Source organism: Carassius gibelio, chromosome A3 (genome assembly GCF_023724105.1).
Source record: "Carassius gibelio isolate Cgi1373 ecotype wild population from Czech Republic chromosome A3, carGib1.2-hapl.c, whole genome shotgun sequence".
Classification (NCBI taxonomy): domain Eukaryota; kingdom Metazoa; phylum Chordata; class Actinopteri; order Cypriniformes; family Cyprinidae; genus Carassius; species Carassius gibelio.
In genome coordinates, this window is record NC_068373.1 from 6,770,105 (window position 1) to 6,792,120 (window position 22,016).

The 22,016-nt window shown below is 42.3% G+C and overlaps 1 protein-coding gene across 14 annotated transcripts in view; it reads right to left on the bottom strand.

Moving 5' to 3' along the window:
• Window positions 1–22,016, bottom strand: part of LOC127944770 (NACHT, LRR and PYD domains-containing protein 12) — a 108,871-nt gene that overhangs the window by 39,353 nt on the left and 47,502 nt on the right. For 12 of the 14 annotated variants that reach the window (XM_052541022.1, XM_052541037.1, XM_052541029.1 and 9 more), the window contains 2 exons: window positions 10,355–10,522; window positions 8,120–8,287 (listed from right to left, as the gene is read on the bottom strand). In XM_052541022.1, coding sequence (XP_052396982.1) covers window positions 8,120–8,287; window positions 10,355–10,522 — 336 coding nt within the window. The remainder of the gene's footprint in view (window positions 1–8,119; window positions 8,288–10,354; window positions 10,523–22,016) is intronic. The other 2 variants (XM_052541087.1, XM_052541080.1) reach the window with 2 other exon arrangements.

The following is a 22,016-nucleotide window of genomic DNA, read 5'->3' on the forward strand; positions in this document are numbered from 1 at the left end:
TGAATCATCATATTTGAATGATTTCTAATGGATCATGTGATAATGATCCTAAAAATTCAGCTTTGCATCACAGAAATAAATTATCATTTAAAGTATAATAAATTTAAAAACAATTATTTTAAGTTGTAATAATATATCACAATATTACATTTTTTTCTGTATTTTTGATCAAATAAATGCAGGCTTGATGAGCAGAAGAAACTTCTTTCAAAAACATAAAAAATAGTAATGTTTCCAAACTTTTGGTCTGTACTGTATATATGTGTGTGTGTGTGTGCGTGTGTGTGTGTGTGTGTGTAGAGACCTATAACACTAGCTTGCTCTATTCCTTTTTTTATTCTATCGGTTTTCTTTTTATTTATTATATTATTTAAAAGCCCATGCTACATGTACTGCGTTAACCTAACTGAGACTTGTTATAGCACTTATATATCATTGCTCTTTTTGTTGTTTTTGATTGCTTCCACTGTCCTCATTTGTTAGTTGCTTTGGATAAAAGCATCTGCTAAATGAATATATGTAAATGCAAATGTAAATGTGCCATAAAGTAAATAATCCATTCTCTCTATTCATATAGACGCGTTCACTTTGATAGCCCTGATCATACAGTAATAGTGAGCTGATTTGTGCTGATTAGCACTCAAACAGATGGTAATCATGCAGAAAACTCACATTCAACATAAAATACACTCTCACATATATAAAAACTGTTGAAAAATAAAATGTAACAATATTAAAACTCCATATACATCGGGAAGAAGGAGGCGGGAACCGGCGCACAATCAAAATGAACTTTAATAATTGAAAAATAAACACAAAACAGAAAAGCAAACATAAAATAATGTCCCAGGCCTGGTCCTCTCTCGTCCTTCACGGTCATCGCTCCAGTTTTATATCCTTCCATCTCCTACGTGGGACTCAATACGGCGGTGGGGCTCAGGTGCAGCTCATCTTCAATCACTACACCTGGCCTCACTCCTCGTTCCCACGCCTCTCGGCCCCGCCCCACTCGCCACATACCCCCATCGCCCCTCGCAGGCCGGGGGGTACCCTCGAGACTGCGCTCTACTCGGGGCGCTCACGGGGACCTGGGGGTAGGACAGACGAGGCGAGAGAAAAGGAGATGGAAGGAGGAGCGACAGAGACGAGAGAGGGAGAGAAAAAAAAAAATAATTCCGGTTCCCAGACGCACTGCTGCTCGGCCCTCCACCGGCTGGGTGATCTCCCCCGCGGTGCCTGGCGGTGGCACTGGATGGCCCTCGGTGGACGGTGCGACACTCCTCCGCCGCCCGATGGACGGCGACGGCTCCTCCGGTTTTGGGCAGCGGCAGGAGTCCCCCGTTCCCTGCCCCTCCGGATTCCATCATGGAGGCAGCAGGCTCCGGCCCCCTGGCGAACGGCGCCGACTCCTCCGCTCCCTCACGGACGGCAGCCGCCCCTCCATATCGTGGGCGGCTGGCAGCGAGCTGATACTGATACTTTGCCTGTCCCCGGCAACTCGCTCCAGCCCACCGCCTCGAGCGTCCCTGGCGGCACATACCTCGCCAGCTCGAATAAAATAATGTCCCAGGCCTGGTGCTCTCTCTTGTCCTTCACGGTCGTCGCTCCAGTTTTATATCCTTCCATCTCTTACGTGGGACTCAATACGGCGGTGGGGCTCAGGTGCAGCTCATCTTCAATCACTACACCTGGCCTCACTCCTCGTTCCCACGCCTCTCGGCCCCGCCCCACTCGCCACATAAAACAAACAAAGAAAAAGGCGATCGCTATAAGTTCTGCCTCCATCAGCTGACAGGTGCGTCAGAGCGCGACATTAGCCGCCATGACAGTGCGCCAGAAATTCAAATACACTATCTTTCGCCTATCTTTCATTAACTTTTTTTCCGGTGGATCATCTCATTCTGTTTGTGACACTGTACGCTGCAAAACCATGCCGTTTTTTTTTACTACCAAGATGCAGTTTCTTAGCATGAGTTATTCCATAATTGACACAAACAGTTCTGTCGCTGAAGAACTGAAACATAAAAAAGGAATTATGATCAATATTACAATGGTATTGCTATGTTGGACTAAACGTGCACCATGAGATGTCGTTCAGTGGACCCTTACCTTCCTAACAAAACCAGGATTTACAGCTGTGGATGTGACTCATTATTACGATGAATCTGGTATGTACTGCATTTCCATTATTCATGTTTTTATGTGTACTGCTTACACAAATTTAGCAAATACAGTCTTTATAAGTTTTCCATTGAAAAACAGCAAACCATCGTTGAAGCTTGAGGCTTAGATCTTTATAATGATATATCGTTTGTTAAGATTAAATTTGTCTCGTTTCATTTAATCTATTCGTAAAAACTGACACGTGCGAGTTTAGGGGCGTTGGGGACTCCCGCATCGGGGTGCTGGCTAACAGGTTAACCTTCACAGGCCATATTGCTACAATGACCTGGTGCACCCTGAAATACCGGTAGGGTTGGCAGATCTATCTCCTGAGGGCACTGGGGAGAGATGTGCACCATGTAATGCGGTGACCTGACCTCAGACCTCAGACACTAGACTGGAACCTGCTCGGGGCAAGAACCCATGAAGCACACTTGGCAGGGGCTCCCACACAGCTGTGTGACCTCCTAAGGTAACCAGTCTTGCGAGACTGGCCTCTGGTGTGCCTAGAGCCACTAGCTCGGTGCCCAGAAGTGGCGGACCAGCAGGGGACGACAGTACTACCTGCTCTAGAGACCTCTGTAGAGGTACCGAGCCTCTTAGCAGCATTATGTTTCCAGGCGGTGACTGAGAGAAGCATTCGCCAGAGACTGATGCGCCCTTGAACACCGGCAGTTTGGCAGAACGATCTCCTGAGGGCACCGAGGAGAGACAGGCATTGTGTAATGCAGTGTACACCGCTCTCCCCAGAGGGAGCTGGTCCTCAAAAATTCCTTGCCGTTAGTTGTCAGGACATTATGGCGAAAACGGCGGTCTGCACAACCACTTTCCACTAGAAGCCTTCAGCCTGGGATCGCAACTCTGACTCTAGTGTCTATGGAGTACAAAAGTGGAACATGTTTTGGACTGCTCCGCCCAGCAGCCCCTGACCGCCTCAACCTCAGAGGAAGTGAGGAAAACATGTGTTCTCACCCAAGACCACTGTACATCTAACTGCACATAGTCAGATAAATATGTCATTTTATTCCTCAGAATTAAATGTAGTCAACAACCAGAATAGTCAACACTGTCTGGTTTAGAAAAACACATCAAAACGAAACAATGTAATACACACTTTGCCTCGGCAGTGCGCATGTCTTTTTATTTATTTAATATTTTTGCCACTCAGAGAAAGATGAATGCTGCAGCAAGCTCTGCCTCAGAGGGTGAAGAAAGTGCAGCGCGGGCTTCCAAGCCCCGAGGAAGAGCTCTAGATCTAATGAATACAGGTGGAAATAGGACAAACCGTCTCCAACCCATTCGCCAGATCATGTGCGATTCCCACAATCGTGGTTGTCAACGTGCCTGAGCAGCAGCACAACCGCAACCTCAAGATCACATGCACGGACATACTCCTCGGAGCGTGCACACCAAGAGAGCATGCATCAGCAGCGAGCTCTGCCTCAGAGAATGAAGAAACCACTGCATGGGCTTCCAAGCCTCGAGAACAAGCTCTAGATCTAGTGAACACAGATGGAGATAGGACGAGCCGTCTCCAACCAGTAAGCCAGATCATGTGCAATTCCCACTATCGTGGTTGTTGCCGAGCCTCAGCAGCAGCACAACTGTAACCGCAAGATTGCATGCATGGAGCACTCAACAGCTAAAAAAGTACAATCAGCCGCCTGAGAGCTGACTGAGCGAGCGCCACTCCTCATTAATGCTGCTTATTATAATATTAGGCATAATATGCTTGTGTAACTGGTCCTTGTGCAACTAATGCTTGTGCAACTGGCGAGCTCATCAACGCCTTCCACATCAATCTCCTCAGAGAAAGACAGGTAGCGCGTTGCGCCCTCTCACTGGGGAGAAAGTACAGCAAACGCAGGCTTCCAAACCCCTGAGAGCGGATGCCGTATCTGGTGGTTAAGGAAGAAGATAAGGCCTTTCTGTCTACATTCCTTCCAGCGGATCCAAAAGTGAAACCCGCGAGCATAACCACCGCTCTGCCTCGGCAAATCGGGGGTGACATAGAGAGAAACGCCAGTGAAGGCTCCATCCTCAAAGAGAGCCTTTTGAGAGTGAATCAAAATGCTCGCATTGCAGCCGTCAAGTCCCTCGAAAGCTGATACTTTGCGCTTTACTCTCAAGCAGGGAAAACAGACAGACTGAACACTGCCTGCTCTCGCCCAAAATTTCTCTTGATTGAAGCTTTGATAAATATAGTTTATCAGTGGACAAATAAATAAAACTCACAAACAGATAGTGACTGACACACACAGAGCGGTTGCTAAAAACAGAAGGCTGGTTGCCAGCTTCACCGCTTGTGCTTTTATACTTTCTGGTCTCTGACGTCACCCGCCTATGATGTCTCGCCCATCCATTGGACTGATTACACGTTACTTGGCGTAACGCTGGAGGCGTTCCCCAAAGAGTTCTCAATGCAGCTCGAGTTCCTGAAGAGGAACTGTACATTTCTAGTCTATTACCACCCACTGCCACTTATACCAACAGTTCATGGGGGGATGTGGCACTCTGCTTGTGATCAAATCATTTTAAGCCGCTAAACTCCAGGAAAGGAGTGAATGCATTAAAACAGTCTGTCCAAAACCGCGTTAATAAACAGGAAACTAGGATGTCTACATCAGAGATTGCAGAGAGAACAGAGACTTGTATTGCATTTTCAGTGAATTATTCATTTCAGTGTGTTTCACTTTAAAAAACAAGTTCTGTCATATTCTGTGATTCAACAGATTCAACACATCCCACCTCTGTATGGCCAGATGAGATGCAAACTATTATTTCTCAACTGGATAACCAGTCTTGCTAGTAAAGAGTTGATGGATGAAAACTGCAGTCAAGGTAAGCAAGATTGCGGTTGCATACAGAAGTTATACAGTAGGCTACAGTAACTATGTGTGACTCTGTTATAATAATGCTTGAATGAGTGCTATTGACACACTGATCGTAAATTTATCGTACATGTATTTATGCACAGGCACAGACATTTCCGTACATTCACATTTTGTTTCCACACACATACACAATAATGTTTGATTTGCCATGTTTATATTGCTGTGTTTAGTTATACTTATACTGAAGGGCACCTTGTACTGTAGTAGATGCAGTCAGCAGGCGGTTGGTTTAGGTTTTTTGGCATCTCCATGTGGTCCTTTTCGTAATTGCAACTGTAACCCACTCAAATAATTGAGTTGATGGATTGATTGACACAAATATTTAATATTTCTGATAATTGAGAATTTTATTTTTCCATGTATGCATTTTTATTTTCTTGCTTAATGCATAACGTTCAGGCATGTAAAGTGTACATATTTTGTTTTATATACTTTATTTTTTTGTAACAGAATTATTAAACCAGTGCGTCAATGGTTGCTGACGTCACTCGCGCACCAGCTTGTGGTGAGAGAGATATGAGCTGCTTAATCTTTTCCATCCTTGCATTTTCTTTCTTTAAATATATGCCTGAACTCTTTTGTTGCATAAGGTAAATCACAATTATTCTTAATTCCGCATATCTGTCAAGTATGTTTGTTTATTAATGTAAGATGATGTAGATGATTAATTCTGTTCTCGAAGTGGACAAATGTAAATTGTTTTCATGATATTACTAGTATTGTTAACATGTTTATACAGTTATTGTGGAGAAATTAATGTTGTAAAATTTAAGTTATCAATGTTAAGTGAAGTTAATGAAGTTTTGGCTGACATCACTCGCGCGCCAGCTCATGGTGAGAGAGATATGAGCATAGACAGTAAAAGAAATGGACACAGCGACCCCATTGAAACTCAATTGAGACAAGTGAAGCCCATTTTTAGTGTTTTTAAGCACTTCCGTTTCTGACGCTTAGACTCAAACGAAGCTTGACGACGTCAGCAACCTGTCTGACAGATGTAAATCTTCTAAGTGGCTCTGCGTGCAAACTGCCATCGTTAATCTTGCAGAGACGGCGAGCTTGAGCGGGGAGTTCTTTGTCGTCAGTGAGTAGGAGTAAGTATTCTGATGAATTATTTTGTATAGTATTTTAAAATGTAACGCCAGTACGCCATGTTAAGTTAATTGCCTGCGAGCTTCTCCTCCTGTCTGTACGGTAATGCGACAGAGAGACGAGTGGTTATGACGCAATCGTTAGCCTATTTTTTACAAAAACTGTTTATACGGGGCCATAATGTAACATAGAAGGTAATGGAGCCCTTTATACATTGTCGTGTATCTTTAGAAATAAATAATGGACAAACGGAGTCTTTAAACGCCTCAGATGTAAAGTTATTCGCTGTCAAAGTGACGCCAAATTGAATGGGAGTCAATGGGAATGCTAACGCAAGTGAAGTTCTGCTAAAAGATGGCAGCCCCCACCCAACTTCAACTTCCGGTCGAGTTCCTTGCCCCCTGGATATGAGCCGCATTTCGGCTGATACTTAATCTTTTCCATCCTCGCATTTTTTTTCTTTAAATATATGCCTGAACTGTTTTTTTGCATTAGTAATCATTGGATGCCGTGTGTTCTTGATGAGATCGGACTGATTCATCACGTCTTGGTCTTTTTTGATTCGTGCCATGAGTGGAGAAACGAGTTGGATTTCACTACGGATCGTTCGCAAGGAAGGAAAAGTTTCTTCATCGTTCCTTACGGCAAAAGCCCTATTCGGACGGGACTAGTTTTCTAAACTACGTTTGAGTTTCGATTCTTACCACCTGACGTCTGCGATTTTCATGTACCAATTCGGACGGGACCAAAATGTTTATTACCGAGGTATGAGGGTCTGATTTGTGCATCTGGCGTCATAGAGATCAAGCGCTCTGTATGCGTGCATTGCATTCATTCAGAACAATTGCCATTAGTATCATTACACAATAAATACTAAATGGCTAGTATAGCAAAACCATGTTAATGTGTCGTTCCTTTAGTTTAACTTGTTTTCCTTTTTTTGTGTGTGTAGTAGGCTAAACTTACCGTATGTTTAATTTTCATATATGTAATTAAAACATTATGTAACTGAGTGCATAAATGAACGTGAGTAATCTTACCTGATGCTGATATTACTATAGCCGATATTAACAGTTTACATGATCTTGCTCTTGATTTTATTATTTTTTAATTATGATTTCTTTGCCGGTAAGCAAATATATCAAACATGCGCACGGTAAGAGCTTCTACGGTAATTCACGTTTGCCAAAAAAACAGACCCTCCCACCTCTGTAAAAAACACGGAGATGTTAGTCCCGTCCGAATTGGTACATGAAAATCACAGACGTCAGGTGGTAAGAATCGAAACTCAAACGTAGTTTAGAAAACTAGTCCCGTCCGAATAGTGCTATACACACATTGACTGAACTGAGCCGAAAACATTCCTACTTAATTCAGGACTTTGGTACTCATCCACAAATTTTGGTTGTAATTTATTTTGATTTTCTCTATATTTAATTCAAATGTTAACTGACAGCTTTACTGATCAGTGGTTGAAATGTGATCAACAAAACTTTTTTTTATTATTATTTGAAAGGGTTTCAAACATATTGCAGTGCAGTATAAAAAAGAAAAAAAAAATGAATACAAAAAGTGCACTTTAAAAATGATTTCTGTGTATGTGCCATATTCAAGCAGTTAGTGATTAAACTGGGATCTGGATTTAGTACAGGTGCAGACACATTTTATGGACACATATTTTTTTTTTTATTCTGTGTTTAGTGTGAGATCCCGAACCTGAGACTCCAAATACTGTAACAGAAATTTATAGATATTTGGTGAGCTCAGACCCAGTAGATATTTGTCCTCCTGTTCATTGATATAATCTGATGTGTTGGTTACACAACTTTACTTCTCAAATGTAAAAAGCTCTTTGTGTTGCACTGTACACATACTATAATATTAATGATGTATGAAGCAGGTTTACCTAAAGTGGCCTGTGAGTATACATGTATATTTTACACAGAACTATTAAATACCCCATTAAATACCTCAGTATGCTGAGTTGACAGGTCTTTAGTCCAGCACAGAGCAGCCCCACTCCTGAATCCTGCAGGTCATTGTGACTCAGGTCCAGCTCTCTCAGGGTGGAGTCTGATGATTTTAGAGTTGAAGCCAAAATTTCACAGCTCCGATCAGTGATATTACAGCCGGCCAATCTAAACAGGGTAAAATAAGTAATAACATACACTCTGTAAATAGAAAATAATATCTGAGAGCACTGTATGCATTGTCTCATGTTTCTCATGAGTAGATATCTGCATAAAACATGAATGTTAAGGGTTCACATCTCACTGTGGTACTCTGTTATCTCATTTAAAAGTTTCGATAACCTCACGTGGGATATACAATGATGAACTCTTTATTAATGACCATATTATTAACCTGATTTCTGTGTATGTGCCTTATTCAAGCAGTTAGTGATTAAACTGAGATCTGGATTTAGTACAAGTGCAGACACATTTTATGGACACATTTTTTTATTTTTTATTCTGTGTTTAGTGTGATCCCAAACCTGAGACTCCAAATGTTGTACAGAAATGTATAGATATTTGGTGAGCTCAGAACCAGTAGATATTTTTCCTCCTGTTCATTGATATAATCTGACATGTTGGTTACACAACTTTACTTCTCTGAAATGTAAAAAAGCTCTTTGTGTTGCACTGTACACATACTATAAAATTCTGATATTTTTTTTCTTTCTTATGTGATTATATGGGCTCCTTATATAATTTGGTTCTTTGGTATCCTTTTTGAGTTTCTAAGTGTGTTTTTTGGAAAGACATCTAAATTTATCTTGAAAAATGCTTTCCTTCTGGAAAATATATTTATTTACTGTACATGTACTCAATACTTGGTAATGGTTCTTTTTGCTTTAATTACTGCCTCAATTCGGCATGGCATGGAGGTTATCTGTTTGTAGCACTGCTGAGTTGGTATCGAAGCCTAGGTTTCTTTGACAGTGGACTTTAGCTTATTTGCATTTTTTGGTCTCTTGTTTCTCATTTCCCTCTGGGTTCAGGTCTTGTAAGTTTGCAGTGTGGGCAGGTGCCAATTAGCTTCTTCAAAAAGCTTTCCAGCAGAAGGAAGCATGAAGTTCTCCAAAATATCTTGGTAAACAGGTGCAGTGACTTTTGTTTCAAAATACACAATGAAACAACACCAGCAGATGACATTGCAGCCCAGTTGACATGTCTGTGTGTGGTGGCTCTTGATGCCTTGACCCCAGCCTCATTCCTTGTGAAGATTGCTCAAATTCTTGAATCAATTTTGCTTGACAATCCTCTAAAGCTGCAGTTATCTTGGTTGGTTGTGCATCTTTGTCTTCCAGACTTTTTCTTTCCACTCAACTTTCTGTAAACATGCTTGGATACAATACTCTGTGCTCTAACTCTTTTCTTTAAGCCACTTCACTAATTTGGGAAGCTCCATTAAATTTTGCTGCACATCAGAAATATATACTTTGGTTTTCTCATTGTGATTGATGATTAATGGAATTTGGACTTTGTTTTCCCTCCTATTTATATTTCTGTGAAACATGGCTGGATAATTTCATTATCATAATCACCCTGTAGTGTTCTAAATTGTGAATATGAATGGGAATATTCTTCAGAAATATTTTACTCAAAATAATTTCTAGGGGTGCCAATAATTGTGTCCAACGTATTTGAGGAAAAAAAACTTTCATTTCATAATAATATTTTCCCCCATTTTAAATTCTTAACATCCAATGGAAGTTTAGATTTTTGTGATATTTTTTTAATAAAAGATCAAAAGGATTAATAATGCAGATTAATATTCACAGCCACCTTTGATCATATTTACCAAGGGTGCCGATAGTTTTGGCCATAACTGCGTTTATATATATTTTTATATATGTATATATATACACTGTTTTTATTTCCCCCCAGATCCTTTTCTGAAAACAATTGAGATTTTTCATGAGGTTTTTCATGAAAATGCAGAGATCAGTCGTTTTTGAAATACTCCAGCATGCCCTGCACTGACAATCATGCTACATTTAAAATCACTTAAATAGTCTTGCTTCCACAATTTGATGCTTGGTTTAAATTTTGAAAATTGGTTCTACATTTCGAAATGTATGCTTTCATTTGATTGCCTGATTATACATTTGCATTAATGACGTATGAAGCAGGTTTACCTGAAGTGGCCTGTGAGTATACATGTATATTTTACACAGAACAATTAAATACCCCATTAAATACCTCAGTATGCTGAGTTGACAGGTCTTTAGTCCAGCACAGAGCAGCCCCACTCCTGAATCCTGCAGGTCATTGTGACTCAGGTCCAGCTCTCTCAGGGTGGAGTCTGATGATTTTAGAGTTGAAGCCAAAATTTCACAGCTCCGATCAGTGATATTACAGCCGGCCAATCTAAACAGGGTAAAATAAGTAATAACATACACTCTGTAAATAGAAAATAATATCTGAGAGCACTGTATGCATTGTCTCATGTTTCTCATGAGTAGATATCTGCATAAAACATGAATGTTAAGGGTTCACATCTCACTGTGGTACTCTGTTATCTCATTAAAAAGTTTTGATAACCTCATGTGGGATATACAATGATGAACTCTTTATTAATGGCCATATTATTAACCTGCTTTCTTCAGTTTTTTATGATTTTAATAGCTCTTGACTATAAAGCAATTATGAATTAAAATAAGTATTTACTTGTGCAAGGAAGTTTGGACTATATTAATAGAAGAAAATATAAAAAATAAAAAAACACATGAAAGAATACCATGAAATACCGTCTCGGTTACTTATGTTAAAGTCTAGGATACGCATGTAACCCTCGTTACCAGAAGGAGGAAATAGAGACATCTCGTCAGAAAGAGACTGACGAATGGGGTCTCGCCTAAGAACCCAATCACCTTAGAGTGGTAGAAAAACAATCTAATGGTACACAGTATACGATTTTTGGTGATTCCACAGGCTCTCTCTCATGCACCTGCATTGTGTAAAACACCAAACAGTTATGCCCTGACAAGAAAAAAAGAGTCTTTCTCTCTTGCTCCACCCATGCACAATAATATTGTGTATCGCTGATCTCACAGGCTAACGATATGACGATTTGAAAAATGACTGTATCGCCCAGCACTAGTCTCCATTCCCTCCTTCAGGGAACATACATACAAAGGTTACATACATAAGCTAGATGTTGCCCTTTCAGTTGCTCACGTTCGATGTTACATCAGAAAGAGACTGATGAATGGGGTCCCTTACAATATGTCTTCCATTGACCCGTTTGAGTGAGAGCACCCTGTCGTCAGGCCAGCACGAGTGAGGGCCTATAACTGACACAGAATGCACTGGGTAGCATATTTCAGCTGGATGTACACTAGCAGGTTGCCTGCTTGTAGGAGTACTTATTAAGGCAGGTATCAACCAAGTGGTAGTGATATACATGAACATGAGGTACACAGCCCGCAGGGTGGAAGCTTCGATGACAGAGCTTGCAAGTTGCTTGCCAAAGGAAATACACCCAAGAGACTCACTATGGGAATACACACAGGCTCTACACGGAGATGATAAAATCTTGCAAATGTGTTAGGTGCCACCCAGCCCACAGCTCTACAGATGTCTGTTAATGAGGCACCATGCGCCAGCGCCCAGGAGGACGTTATACTCCTAGTTGAGTGAGCTCTCATCCCTAGGGGCATGGCAGGTCTTGAGCTTGATTAGCCAGGACAATAGCATCCAGTAACCAGAGGGATAAACTCTTCTTGGAGACAGCATTTAACTTCTGCTGGCCTCTGTAACCAAGAGCTGGTCTGAGGTCCTGAGGCACTGAGTTCTGTCTACGTAGGTTCGGAGCACATGTACTAGAAAGAGCAGCAACAGGGCTGGGTCTGCCTCCTCCGGGATCAGCGCTTGCAAGTTCACCACATGACCTCTAAAAGGACTGGTGGGAAATTTGGGTTGGTGGTGGTGTTTTAACTGGATTCAGGAAGATCAATGGTGACTTGACTCTGCTCATGAAGACCAACGGGGACTTGACTTTGCCCATGAAGATCAATGGTGCCTTGACTTTGCTCTTGAAGATAGTCGGTGACTTTTACCACTGCGGATACCGCCGCCGCGCCGTGACCGCTTTTGACCGCTGAGTGGCGCTTTAACCACAAGTTATCAAAAAAGCGCATCAAAGCACATTTTCGCTAATAGACGTCAGTTTTGCCTCGCTGATGTGTTACACTTGACGGTTTCAATCACGGAAAATGAAAGAAAAACACTATAGTTTAAATATTTGATATATTTAATATTTAATATTCACAGATGAAAGTTTGGTATTTATGAAGTTATATGCATTTCTTAGAACGAATTCAAGCAGGATAAATGTCAAGCCTGTGCCTGAGTCTGTGCTTATATTTTCTAAGCTACATGGTATTAAACCATATTTTAGATTTGACACATTTAAAAGGTGTGCAGTATTATTTATATTATATTAATTATGCTTTATATTATTCAAAAGAAATTGTGGTTTACTTTGCATCAGAGTATTAAAAGTGGTAGCCTATTGTAGGGGGGTAGGCTACATGGATTAATATGCAAAATGTCAATATTTTAATATATCATGCCTATATTTTAATTTATATTTTAAATATAAATATATTTTTTCCTTTAATAAAATAACATGCATTTCTGTTATTCGTTACCTGTCCTTTATTTTGACTAATCTGTATAACTTATTGGGGAAAAGACATTTGTCTGTAAACTGATTAAGAAATTGTTGCATTTTTAAATGTGAAGCACTGTATAATTTCGTTCCCATTATTTAGGCATAATTTGCCTAAAACAATAAACGAATAAAACTAAACTGGCACGATTAAATCTTTGAAACTCTAAAGAATTAATAAAACGTCCTCACGATTAAACTCAAGTTCTCTCATTATAATCAACAACATTCACACGATGTAAAAAAAAAAAAAGCTTTAGTAATTGACAACTTAAGTGATTTTAAAGGGAACCTTCTTTACTTGCTTTTAAAGTAGGGTAATATCATATGGCCTAAAAAAAAATCCAGTTTTTTTTTACTTTTATTTTATTTATTTATAATTTTTTTAAATCTGATTTATGATTTAAACCGATTTTTAAATCAATATTCAAATGACGAAGAAATTTTACAAAACATGTTTTAATATAGTTCTTTATCATTCATTTAGCAGTCAAATTTATAACTGCAACAAGATGATTAAAAAAAAAAACAGTACTGTTATTAATTATTATTATTTTTTTTTAATAGGCTACTAGCCCATCATGCATCTACCATCCACTCAGCTTTAAGAGCTGTTCAGATTAAAACTGCCAGCTCAGCAGTGAGTCAGTTTCATGGACGGAGGACCTGTTAATATATTTTCTAGTTTATATTTCCATCTCGTTATGCTACTGGTTTAGATTTTTTTTTTTTTTTTTTTTTTTTAGAACTTGTTTGTAAATAGAGCAGTCACTTTCTGTGTGTCTACACCGGACGCGAAAGTTGTCATCTGTGCCCCACAGCGAAAAGTGGAGTAACCCCAGAGTGCAGTCTGGTCGATGGGGCGGGGCGACCCTTCGAGGCGGAGCGACACGTGTCGCCCCGCCCATATTTGTTTTCCCCGCCTTTGTCATTTTGCTCCGAGCCAGCAGGGGGCAGTTTGCGTTGAAACAATCAGAACGGTGGCAACTGCAGCAGCAGAGTATTAACGTTTGCATGAGGTGAGTAAAAGTGGTTGTGTAAATATCTTATAATATGAAATGCAATGTTCGATCATTTATTTATCCATGGTAAGTTCAATTTGAATAATTATTGTTAATAATTGTTATAAATTGCTCATTTTATTGTTCTTTGTGGATTGTAACAGTACACTGTACATGGCTTTAGTTCTTAGGTTTGATTTTACAGAGGTATGCCATTACATTTGTCAAGTTATTTGAACAAACATGCATGATTTTTGTGTGAATATTATTATTATTATTATTTTTCAGGATGACATGATCAAGAGGTGGTGGTGTTCTGTTCTCCTGGACAGCTTCACTCCGCAAATGTATGTAGCTGTTTGATTGTTGCTACATGAAACATTACTCTGTACTATATCTGTACAATGTCTTCAGGCAGAGTCCAGCAAAGCAGGTTATTTGTGCACATACATTCATTAAGAGCTAATAATTACATATGTGTGTACATGCAGAGGTATTTTAGTTATTACAGCTACATAGTTGTTCAGATATGAAATTAGTATTATGTACGAGTACTATATTGGTCAGCGCTGTGGATTATTTAATAAATAAGCTATCAGTTAACATCAGCATCAAAGACATTTAAAAACATTTCAGCTTAATTCATTTTCAGACAGCAGCACGTGTTTTAACCCTTGTGTTATGTTGCGGGTCAATTTGACCCGTTTCGATTTTCTAGTTGTAGGAAATACTGGTTAACCTATATTTTTTTTCTTGATATTTAGTGACTTTTTCTCAAAGTTTCAACATGCTGGGTTTTTTTACATATACACGCAAAATTAATATTACATGTGTGATGTTCTTGGGTCAGTTTGACCCTCATAGACAGCCATTCAAAAGAAACTGTACAGACACAAAATAAAAACATAAACATTTCTGTATGTCAGGGCATCAACTCCAGTTCTAAAGTGTAAGTGTATCTAAAAGTGCTCTAACCCTAACCAAACACACTTCAAAAAGATAAATCATTGTGTTCAAAATTAATGGCAAATTACAAATGACAAACCTGAGCTACCCAAAGAGATTCTGAACATGAAAGGCAGAAACGTGCATCTGGAGTCAGACCCACAGAAAATAAAGGAGTGAACACAGATGATAGGGAAAAAACAAACGGAAGAGATGTGAGGTGTGCCCATTCAAGCGCAACAGCAAAACCAGCACCATGTGTGTGAAGTGCAAGAAATTCAAATGCCAAAAGCACACATTTGCTGTGTTCTCATCATGTCAAAAGTAACTTCATGACTTAATGAAATGAGTTTACAAAACAGCCAACTGAAGAAAATAAATATTTATTTGTATTATACAGCTACATTTAATTGTTCAGTTATGATGTTCTAAGAAAAAAAAAATTTATATGCAAAACAAGTCAGCATACTGTTTATTTAAAATTCTGTCAAAACAAAATATCTTTAAAAATTGGTTAAAAAACATTTTCATTAAATCATACCTTCAGATATATTTTTGGGGGAATATTTGACAAATGTTGATAATAAAAGTTTTCAGTTTGTACCTGAATTTTTGTTGTTTTTCATAGTGTGATTTTTGAGGAATTGTATTGAATCCAATTAGGGTCAATTTGACCCGCTCCATAAAGGGTGTACACAGAAATCGAACAGTGCACAAGGGTTAAATAACTTCTGTTTGCGATCTAATGTTGTCACGTTCGGCGTTGCAGGAACGAAGCGAGAGAACAAAGTGCAGGTATGTAAGTTTAATAGGGGTAATCCAATCGGGTAAACAGTCCAGGCAGGGTCAAAACCAGAATATCCAATACACATGAAAACAAGACACGGCAAGGCAAGAAGCGACGGACATGAATAACTTTCAACATTAAACAAGGACTCCGTAACACAGACTAAGACAGACTGGGTATTTATACACAGAAGGATAATGAGGAAACAGGAGACAGGTGGGGAAACAATCAATTACACAACAAGGAGGAAGGTAACCAAATAAGGGAACAGGAAGTGATCTGGTGACAGACACCGTGAGAAAGGAGGACATCTAGTGGAACCCCATGGAACACAACCCAGACACTGTGACAGTACCCCCCCTCTACGGAGCGGCTCCCAGAAGCTCCAAGACAAGACACAACACAGAGACCAGGAGGGAGGAGGACCGGAGGAGGTTCAGGGGGAGGGATGGAGGGCCAGACAAACTAAGGGGAACAGACGGGAACATAACAGAACTCAAATACACAAAACAGAAGTCCAAGGAGGGCATGTTGAGGCGCCCACCAGGGCGGAGCAGAGGACCACCACATCCGTGTGGTCAAAGCCAGAGCCCTCCAGGATGGAGCAGAAGACCACAACAACTGTGTGGTCAGGGCGGAAGCCCCCCAGGGCAGAGCAGAAGACCACCACGTCCTCGTGGTCGCCGCCAGAGTCCCCCAGGGCGGAGCGGATGACCACCACGTCCTCGTGGTCGCCGCCAGAGTCCCCCAGGGCGGAGCGGATGACCACCGCATCTTTGTGGTCAGGGCGGAAGCCCCCCAGGGCGGATCAGAAGGCCACCACAGCCTTGTGGTTAAAGCCAGAGCCCTCCAGGGCGGAGCGGAAGACCACCACGGCCTTGTGGTCAAAGTCAGAGCCCTCCAGGGCAGAGCGGAAGACCACCACGCCCCCGTGGTTGAGACAGGAGTCCCCCAGAACGGAGCCGCAGACCACCCAGTGACTTGACCTGGGCAACAAAACAGAAACCAAGAACACCAGACAGAAGTCCAAGAAGGGCATGTTGAAGCGCCCACCAGGGCGGAGCAGAGGACCACCACAGCCGTGTGGTCAAAGCCAGTGACCTCCAGGGTGGAGCGGAAGATCACCACGTCCTTGTGGTCGCCGCCAGAGTCCCCCAGGGCGGAGCAGATGACCACCATATCCGTGTGGTCAGAGCCAGAGCCCTCCAGGGCGGAGCGGAAGACCACCACGTCCTCGTGGTCGCCGCCAGAGTCCCCCAGGGCGGAGCGGACGACCACCACGTCCTCGTGGTCGACGTCGGAGTCCCCCAGAGCGGAGCAGATGACCCACACGCCCCCGTGGTTGAGGCCGGAGTCCCCCAGGACGGAGCCACGGACCACCCAGTGACTTGACTTGGCTCCGGAGGGTCCACCGGAACCTGACTCAACTCCGGATAGTCCACCGGAACCTGACCCAACTCCGGAGAGTCCACCGGAACCTGACCCGACTCTGGACTGTCTGTGAAGACCTGAGGCGCCTTGGCTTCGGGCACTGTCTCTGGAACAGTCTCGGGCACCGCCTTCGTCGAGGCATCGGGAGCGACCTCGGACACTGCATCGGGAATGGCCTCAGGCACCGCCTCTGTAACGGCCTTGGGTGCGGTCTCGGGCACTGCATCGGGAACGGCCTCGGGCACCGCCTCGGCCTCCGGAACCGCATCTGGCACCGACTCGGCCTCCGGAACAGCATCGAGCACCGCCTCGGCCTCAGGAACAGACTCGAGCACCGCCTCGGCATCGGGCACCACCTCGGCCTCAGGAACAGCCTCGGGCACCGCTTCGGCATCGGACACCACCTCGGTCACTGGAACAGCATCGGGCACCACCTCGGGCACCGCCTTGGGTACCGCCTTGGGGACGGCAGAGGTCTGCTCGTGAATGTCCTCCTGGACGGCAGCGGCCCGCTCGCGAACGTCCTCCTGGACGACAGCGGCCCGCTCGGGAACGTCCTCCTGGACGACAGCGGCCCGCTCGGGAACGTCCTCCTGGACGACAGCGGCCCGCTCGGGAACGTCCTCCTGGACGACAGCGGCCCGCTCAGGAACGTCCTCCTGGACGGCAGAGGCCCGCTCGGGAACGTCCTCCTGGACGGCAGAGGCCCGCTCGGGAACGTCCTCCTGGACGGCAGAGGCCCGCTCGGGAACGTCCTCCTGGACGGCAGCGGCCCGCTCGGGAACGTTCTCCAGGCTTTGAGGAACGGTAGAATCCTGTCCCCTCTTCCTCCGCCCTCTACGATGGCGAGTCGGGGGCACCTTGACTGGCGACTCAGACGTTGGGTCGGCCATCTTGTGCTGTGGAGCTAGGCTGGCGGCCATCTTGTGTTGTGGCGCTAGGCTGGCGGCCATCTTGGGCTGTGGCGCTGGGCTTGCGGCCATCTTGGGGTGTGGCAATGGGCTTGCGGCCATTTTGGGCTGTGGTGCTGGGCTGATAGCCATCCTGGGCAGTGGTGCTGGGCTGACGATCACCCTGCCGGAAGAGACAGGAGTGGCTGGGGCATCCCAACGACACTTATGCTGCAGGTAGCGCACAAATTCCCAGAATTCCAGTGTCTCTAATTGCGCCATCTCATCCTTAGACACTGGATCATCCAGCCCATCATTAAAATAGTCCTTAAGGGCCGCATCGTTATAGCCCATGCTTTCGGCCAGGGACCAGAACACCTGAGCCAGGGCACCCACTTCATTGCCCTCTTGGCGGAGGGCGGTCAACCTCAGATACTTGACTCGCCTCTCCGCCATCTTGGCTGGTGAACGGAAAAACGACATACCGCTGGTTCTCGTGTTGACGGAGTCCTTCTGTCATGTTCGGCGTTGCAGGAACGAAGCGAGAGAACCAAGTGCAGGTATGTAAGTTTAATAGGGGTAATCCAATCGGGTAAACAGTCCAGGCAGGGTCAAAACCAGAATATCCAATACACATGAAAACAAGACAAGGCAAGAAGCGACGGACATGAATAACTTTCAACATTAAACAAGGACTCCGTAACACAGACTAAGACAGACTGGGTATTTATATACAGAAGGATAATGAGGAAACAGGAGACAGGTGGGGAAACAATCAATTACACAACAAGGAGGAAGGTGACCAAATAAGGGAACAGGAAGTGATCTGGTGACAGACACCGTGAGAAAGGAGGACATCTAGTGGAACCCCATGGAACACAACCCAGACACTGTGACAAATGTGGATTTTGTTCACCATATAAGACAGAAATATTTATATTCAATGTAAAAGATCTTCATGTGGATCATGAATACAAGTATATACAAATATCTCACTGGATTATTACAATTAATGAATGTGTGGAAATGTAAACTAATATATAAACCTGACACACTACAGCAAAAGATATAAATAATTGGCTTAAAACTATTTTTTTCAATGTGAAAATACTAACATGCCTAATACTTCTGCACAGTACTGTATATATTAACATTTTATTATTGGTATTATAAAAGAATGAGTATGCAGTTGTGACAACAATATATAGAGTTTTTAATGAGAGTTTTAAAACAAGGTTGTCTGTATTCAGTGTTTATATAATGTTTAATAACTTTTATATACATGTATATGTAACGGAAACAGGTCAATTTAGCTCAAAGGGAATAATTTAAGATTTTAAAGGGAATTTGAACAGAATCACTGTTTCACGGCTGTTCACGGAGACGCGGTTCAGTGAACGAGCCGTTTAACATCAAATCTGCGCTGGATACTAATATCCACACTATTGTGAAAACACTATCAATTAGCACAGTAACAAGATCGGCAGTTTAAGACATTAACTTGTAAGCACAAAACACAAGATACTTCTCTTTTCAATATGAATAAGGCTTTATCAGATAAATCTAAGACATATAAACTAATCTAACACATAAACGCACGCACTCACACATTCACACAAGTTGCAGGAAGATCGAAAGTTGGGAAAAGATGAGTTTAAGAGAGTGGAAATATGGAATTCCAAGTTTACAGCAATACGTTAAATTGCATAGACATGAACAACCATCAATCACGTAATTAGCCCTTGCATTGAGTTCCTCAATGTGACTAAAATTATATTAGATACACCAGCACAACAAATATCTGGGGATACGTTGCCTTCGTTTCCTGTGAAAGGGACTCCCGTTGAAAGGGGTATCCCGGTGTCGCTGATTGGCTGGAAGTTCAGTAGTGAAGTGACGTCTTGGGAAGCCCGTGGTTGTGGGGCGTTGGCTGAAAGTGCAGAGTCGTGTGTGCTGGTCGAAGTTGAACGGGCATCCGAGGTCAGGCGTCGGAGACTCGACGTTACAAAACTTAACTCAGAACACGAAACTCTCAAATGGAAAATAAAATAAATAAAGTTTGATGAGACTAGGTTGTGTTCCTTCTCATCGTGGCATAGTAGCAGCAGGCAGGCACGCTGGAACCGCGCTCAAATGACTAACCGCATGGCTAGATGCTACAAGCTAAAGCTAGGTAGCAAAGCTACAAGCTAAAAGCTAAGAGCAGGCATGACTGATAGCACGAGCAAGGCTGGAACTAAAAGCCGACATGGCTAATAGCAGCAGCTAGGGACTAAAAGCAGACTAAAAGCAAAGATTTTACGATGTCCTAGGTATTTAAACTGGCTTGTTGGTCACACCTCAAATGTTGTGTGGACCAATCAGATATTGTCTTGGCTCATGGGGGGGTGAGGGGGGGGGGGGGGGGGGGGGCTGGGGTATCATAAATCATATGTTTATCTTACCAAGCATGTGTTCCGAATGTTCCTGCTCTGGCAGGGTCTAATTTTGGACATGATTCCTATAACACGATTATGATATATTTTACAAATAAATGATTGTCAGGACAATATCAAGCAAGAAAATTCGATTATATCAATACTAGACATGACTATGTATCCTATAGTTATCAAAAGACATACACAATAAGTAATTATACATGATAGTCAAATGTGTGGGTTACACATAAATGAATATGGAGTTAAGCAATGGAATGATTCATTTATAATCTTTTTGAGTTCATTCTGGTCCATATATATGTACAAAAGAAGTTTCTTTGCCATTCCCTGGCAAAGGACTTTTCTGTGAAGACAGAGGTTTAAAGCCCTTCCCCCTTAGGAATTTCAGTCTGGTTCTGCTAGGTGGGGGGGGGGGGTCAATGGGACTTGTGCAGTACTCTCATGGGTTTTCATGTGATGTCCAGCATTGCATTTCCATAACGAACAACACCTTTGGCACCAAATTTCTCTTCTTTGAATTGAAATTGTCAATAATTGTTCCAGTGGTGTTAACGTTGAAGCTGTTGTGTGAACAAGTTGGTTGGTCATCTTGCTTGGTTCTTGTGGCACCAGAACTGATTTATGACTTCCTGAGGAATTCGGCTCTCGTGTTTCAATGCATACAGGTCTGATAGACTCTTTAATTTGTCTGGTTCGACTCATTTCTGCTACATATAAATAAACCTATGTATGTTTTTGATTCAACAGCTTCCCCTGGAAATCTTCAGGGAAGTTATTTTGTCAGCAGGTGACTCTGCATATTTGACACTTTCTCTGGATTGCAGATTGTTTAGGGATGTGCTCTGAAGATTTTCGGAAAGCGGCACAGTTTGCCTGGCTAGACAGTAAGATTTCCCCGTTTAACGCTCATTCTCCAACTGAATTTTGTAGTACAAGGCTGTTAAACTTTTTTTATTATTATTATTATCTTTCCTGTATTTAGTTTTTACACTATAAGTTGTGGCCAACTGGAAGAATTGTCCTCCTGTCTCGCGGAGCGAGTTCAGACGGATGTACAGCATCAGGGAACACTTGCAGTGCAGAGCCCTTTTCAAGTTTAACCCTCCAGGGTACAGGGAAGAGTGATCGTGGTGATCTTCTGGGCTTTTGTTTACACCGGATTTTGTTCTTTATAACCTGTATAGTTCCTTTCTTGCAAAAAGTAACCATGGATGTATTGTAGTAAAAATATTTGTTGGCATATTAATTACCATGTGCTGTAATTATAAAATACCCACCATAGTTTAACTATAGTTATTGTAGCAGAACCATGGTAAATTTTCGTAGGGGCCAAGGGAATGTTCAGAATATTATTGGTGACGTTCAGAGACTGGTGACAATTTGTTACACGCACACACACACACACACATATATATATATATTAGGGCCGGGACTGTAACGCATTAATTGAGATTAATTAATTACACAAAAAATAACGTATTAACTAAGATTAATTAATTACAGAAAAAAAAAATCCCGCATTTTTAATAACTTATTTTTGCACCGCGGAACGTTTCTCACTGGATTTGTTTCGGCGGACCGATTATACTGAAGCACCAACTAGCGTTCGCTTCGCATATCACTACTGTCTATGATATCACTGCAGCACATCGAGCCTCAAGTATCACCTCAACGCAAAACATATAGCAGCTAGCGTG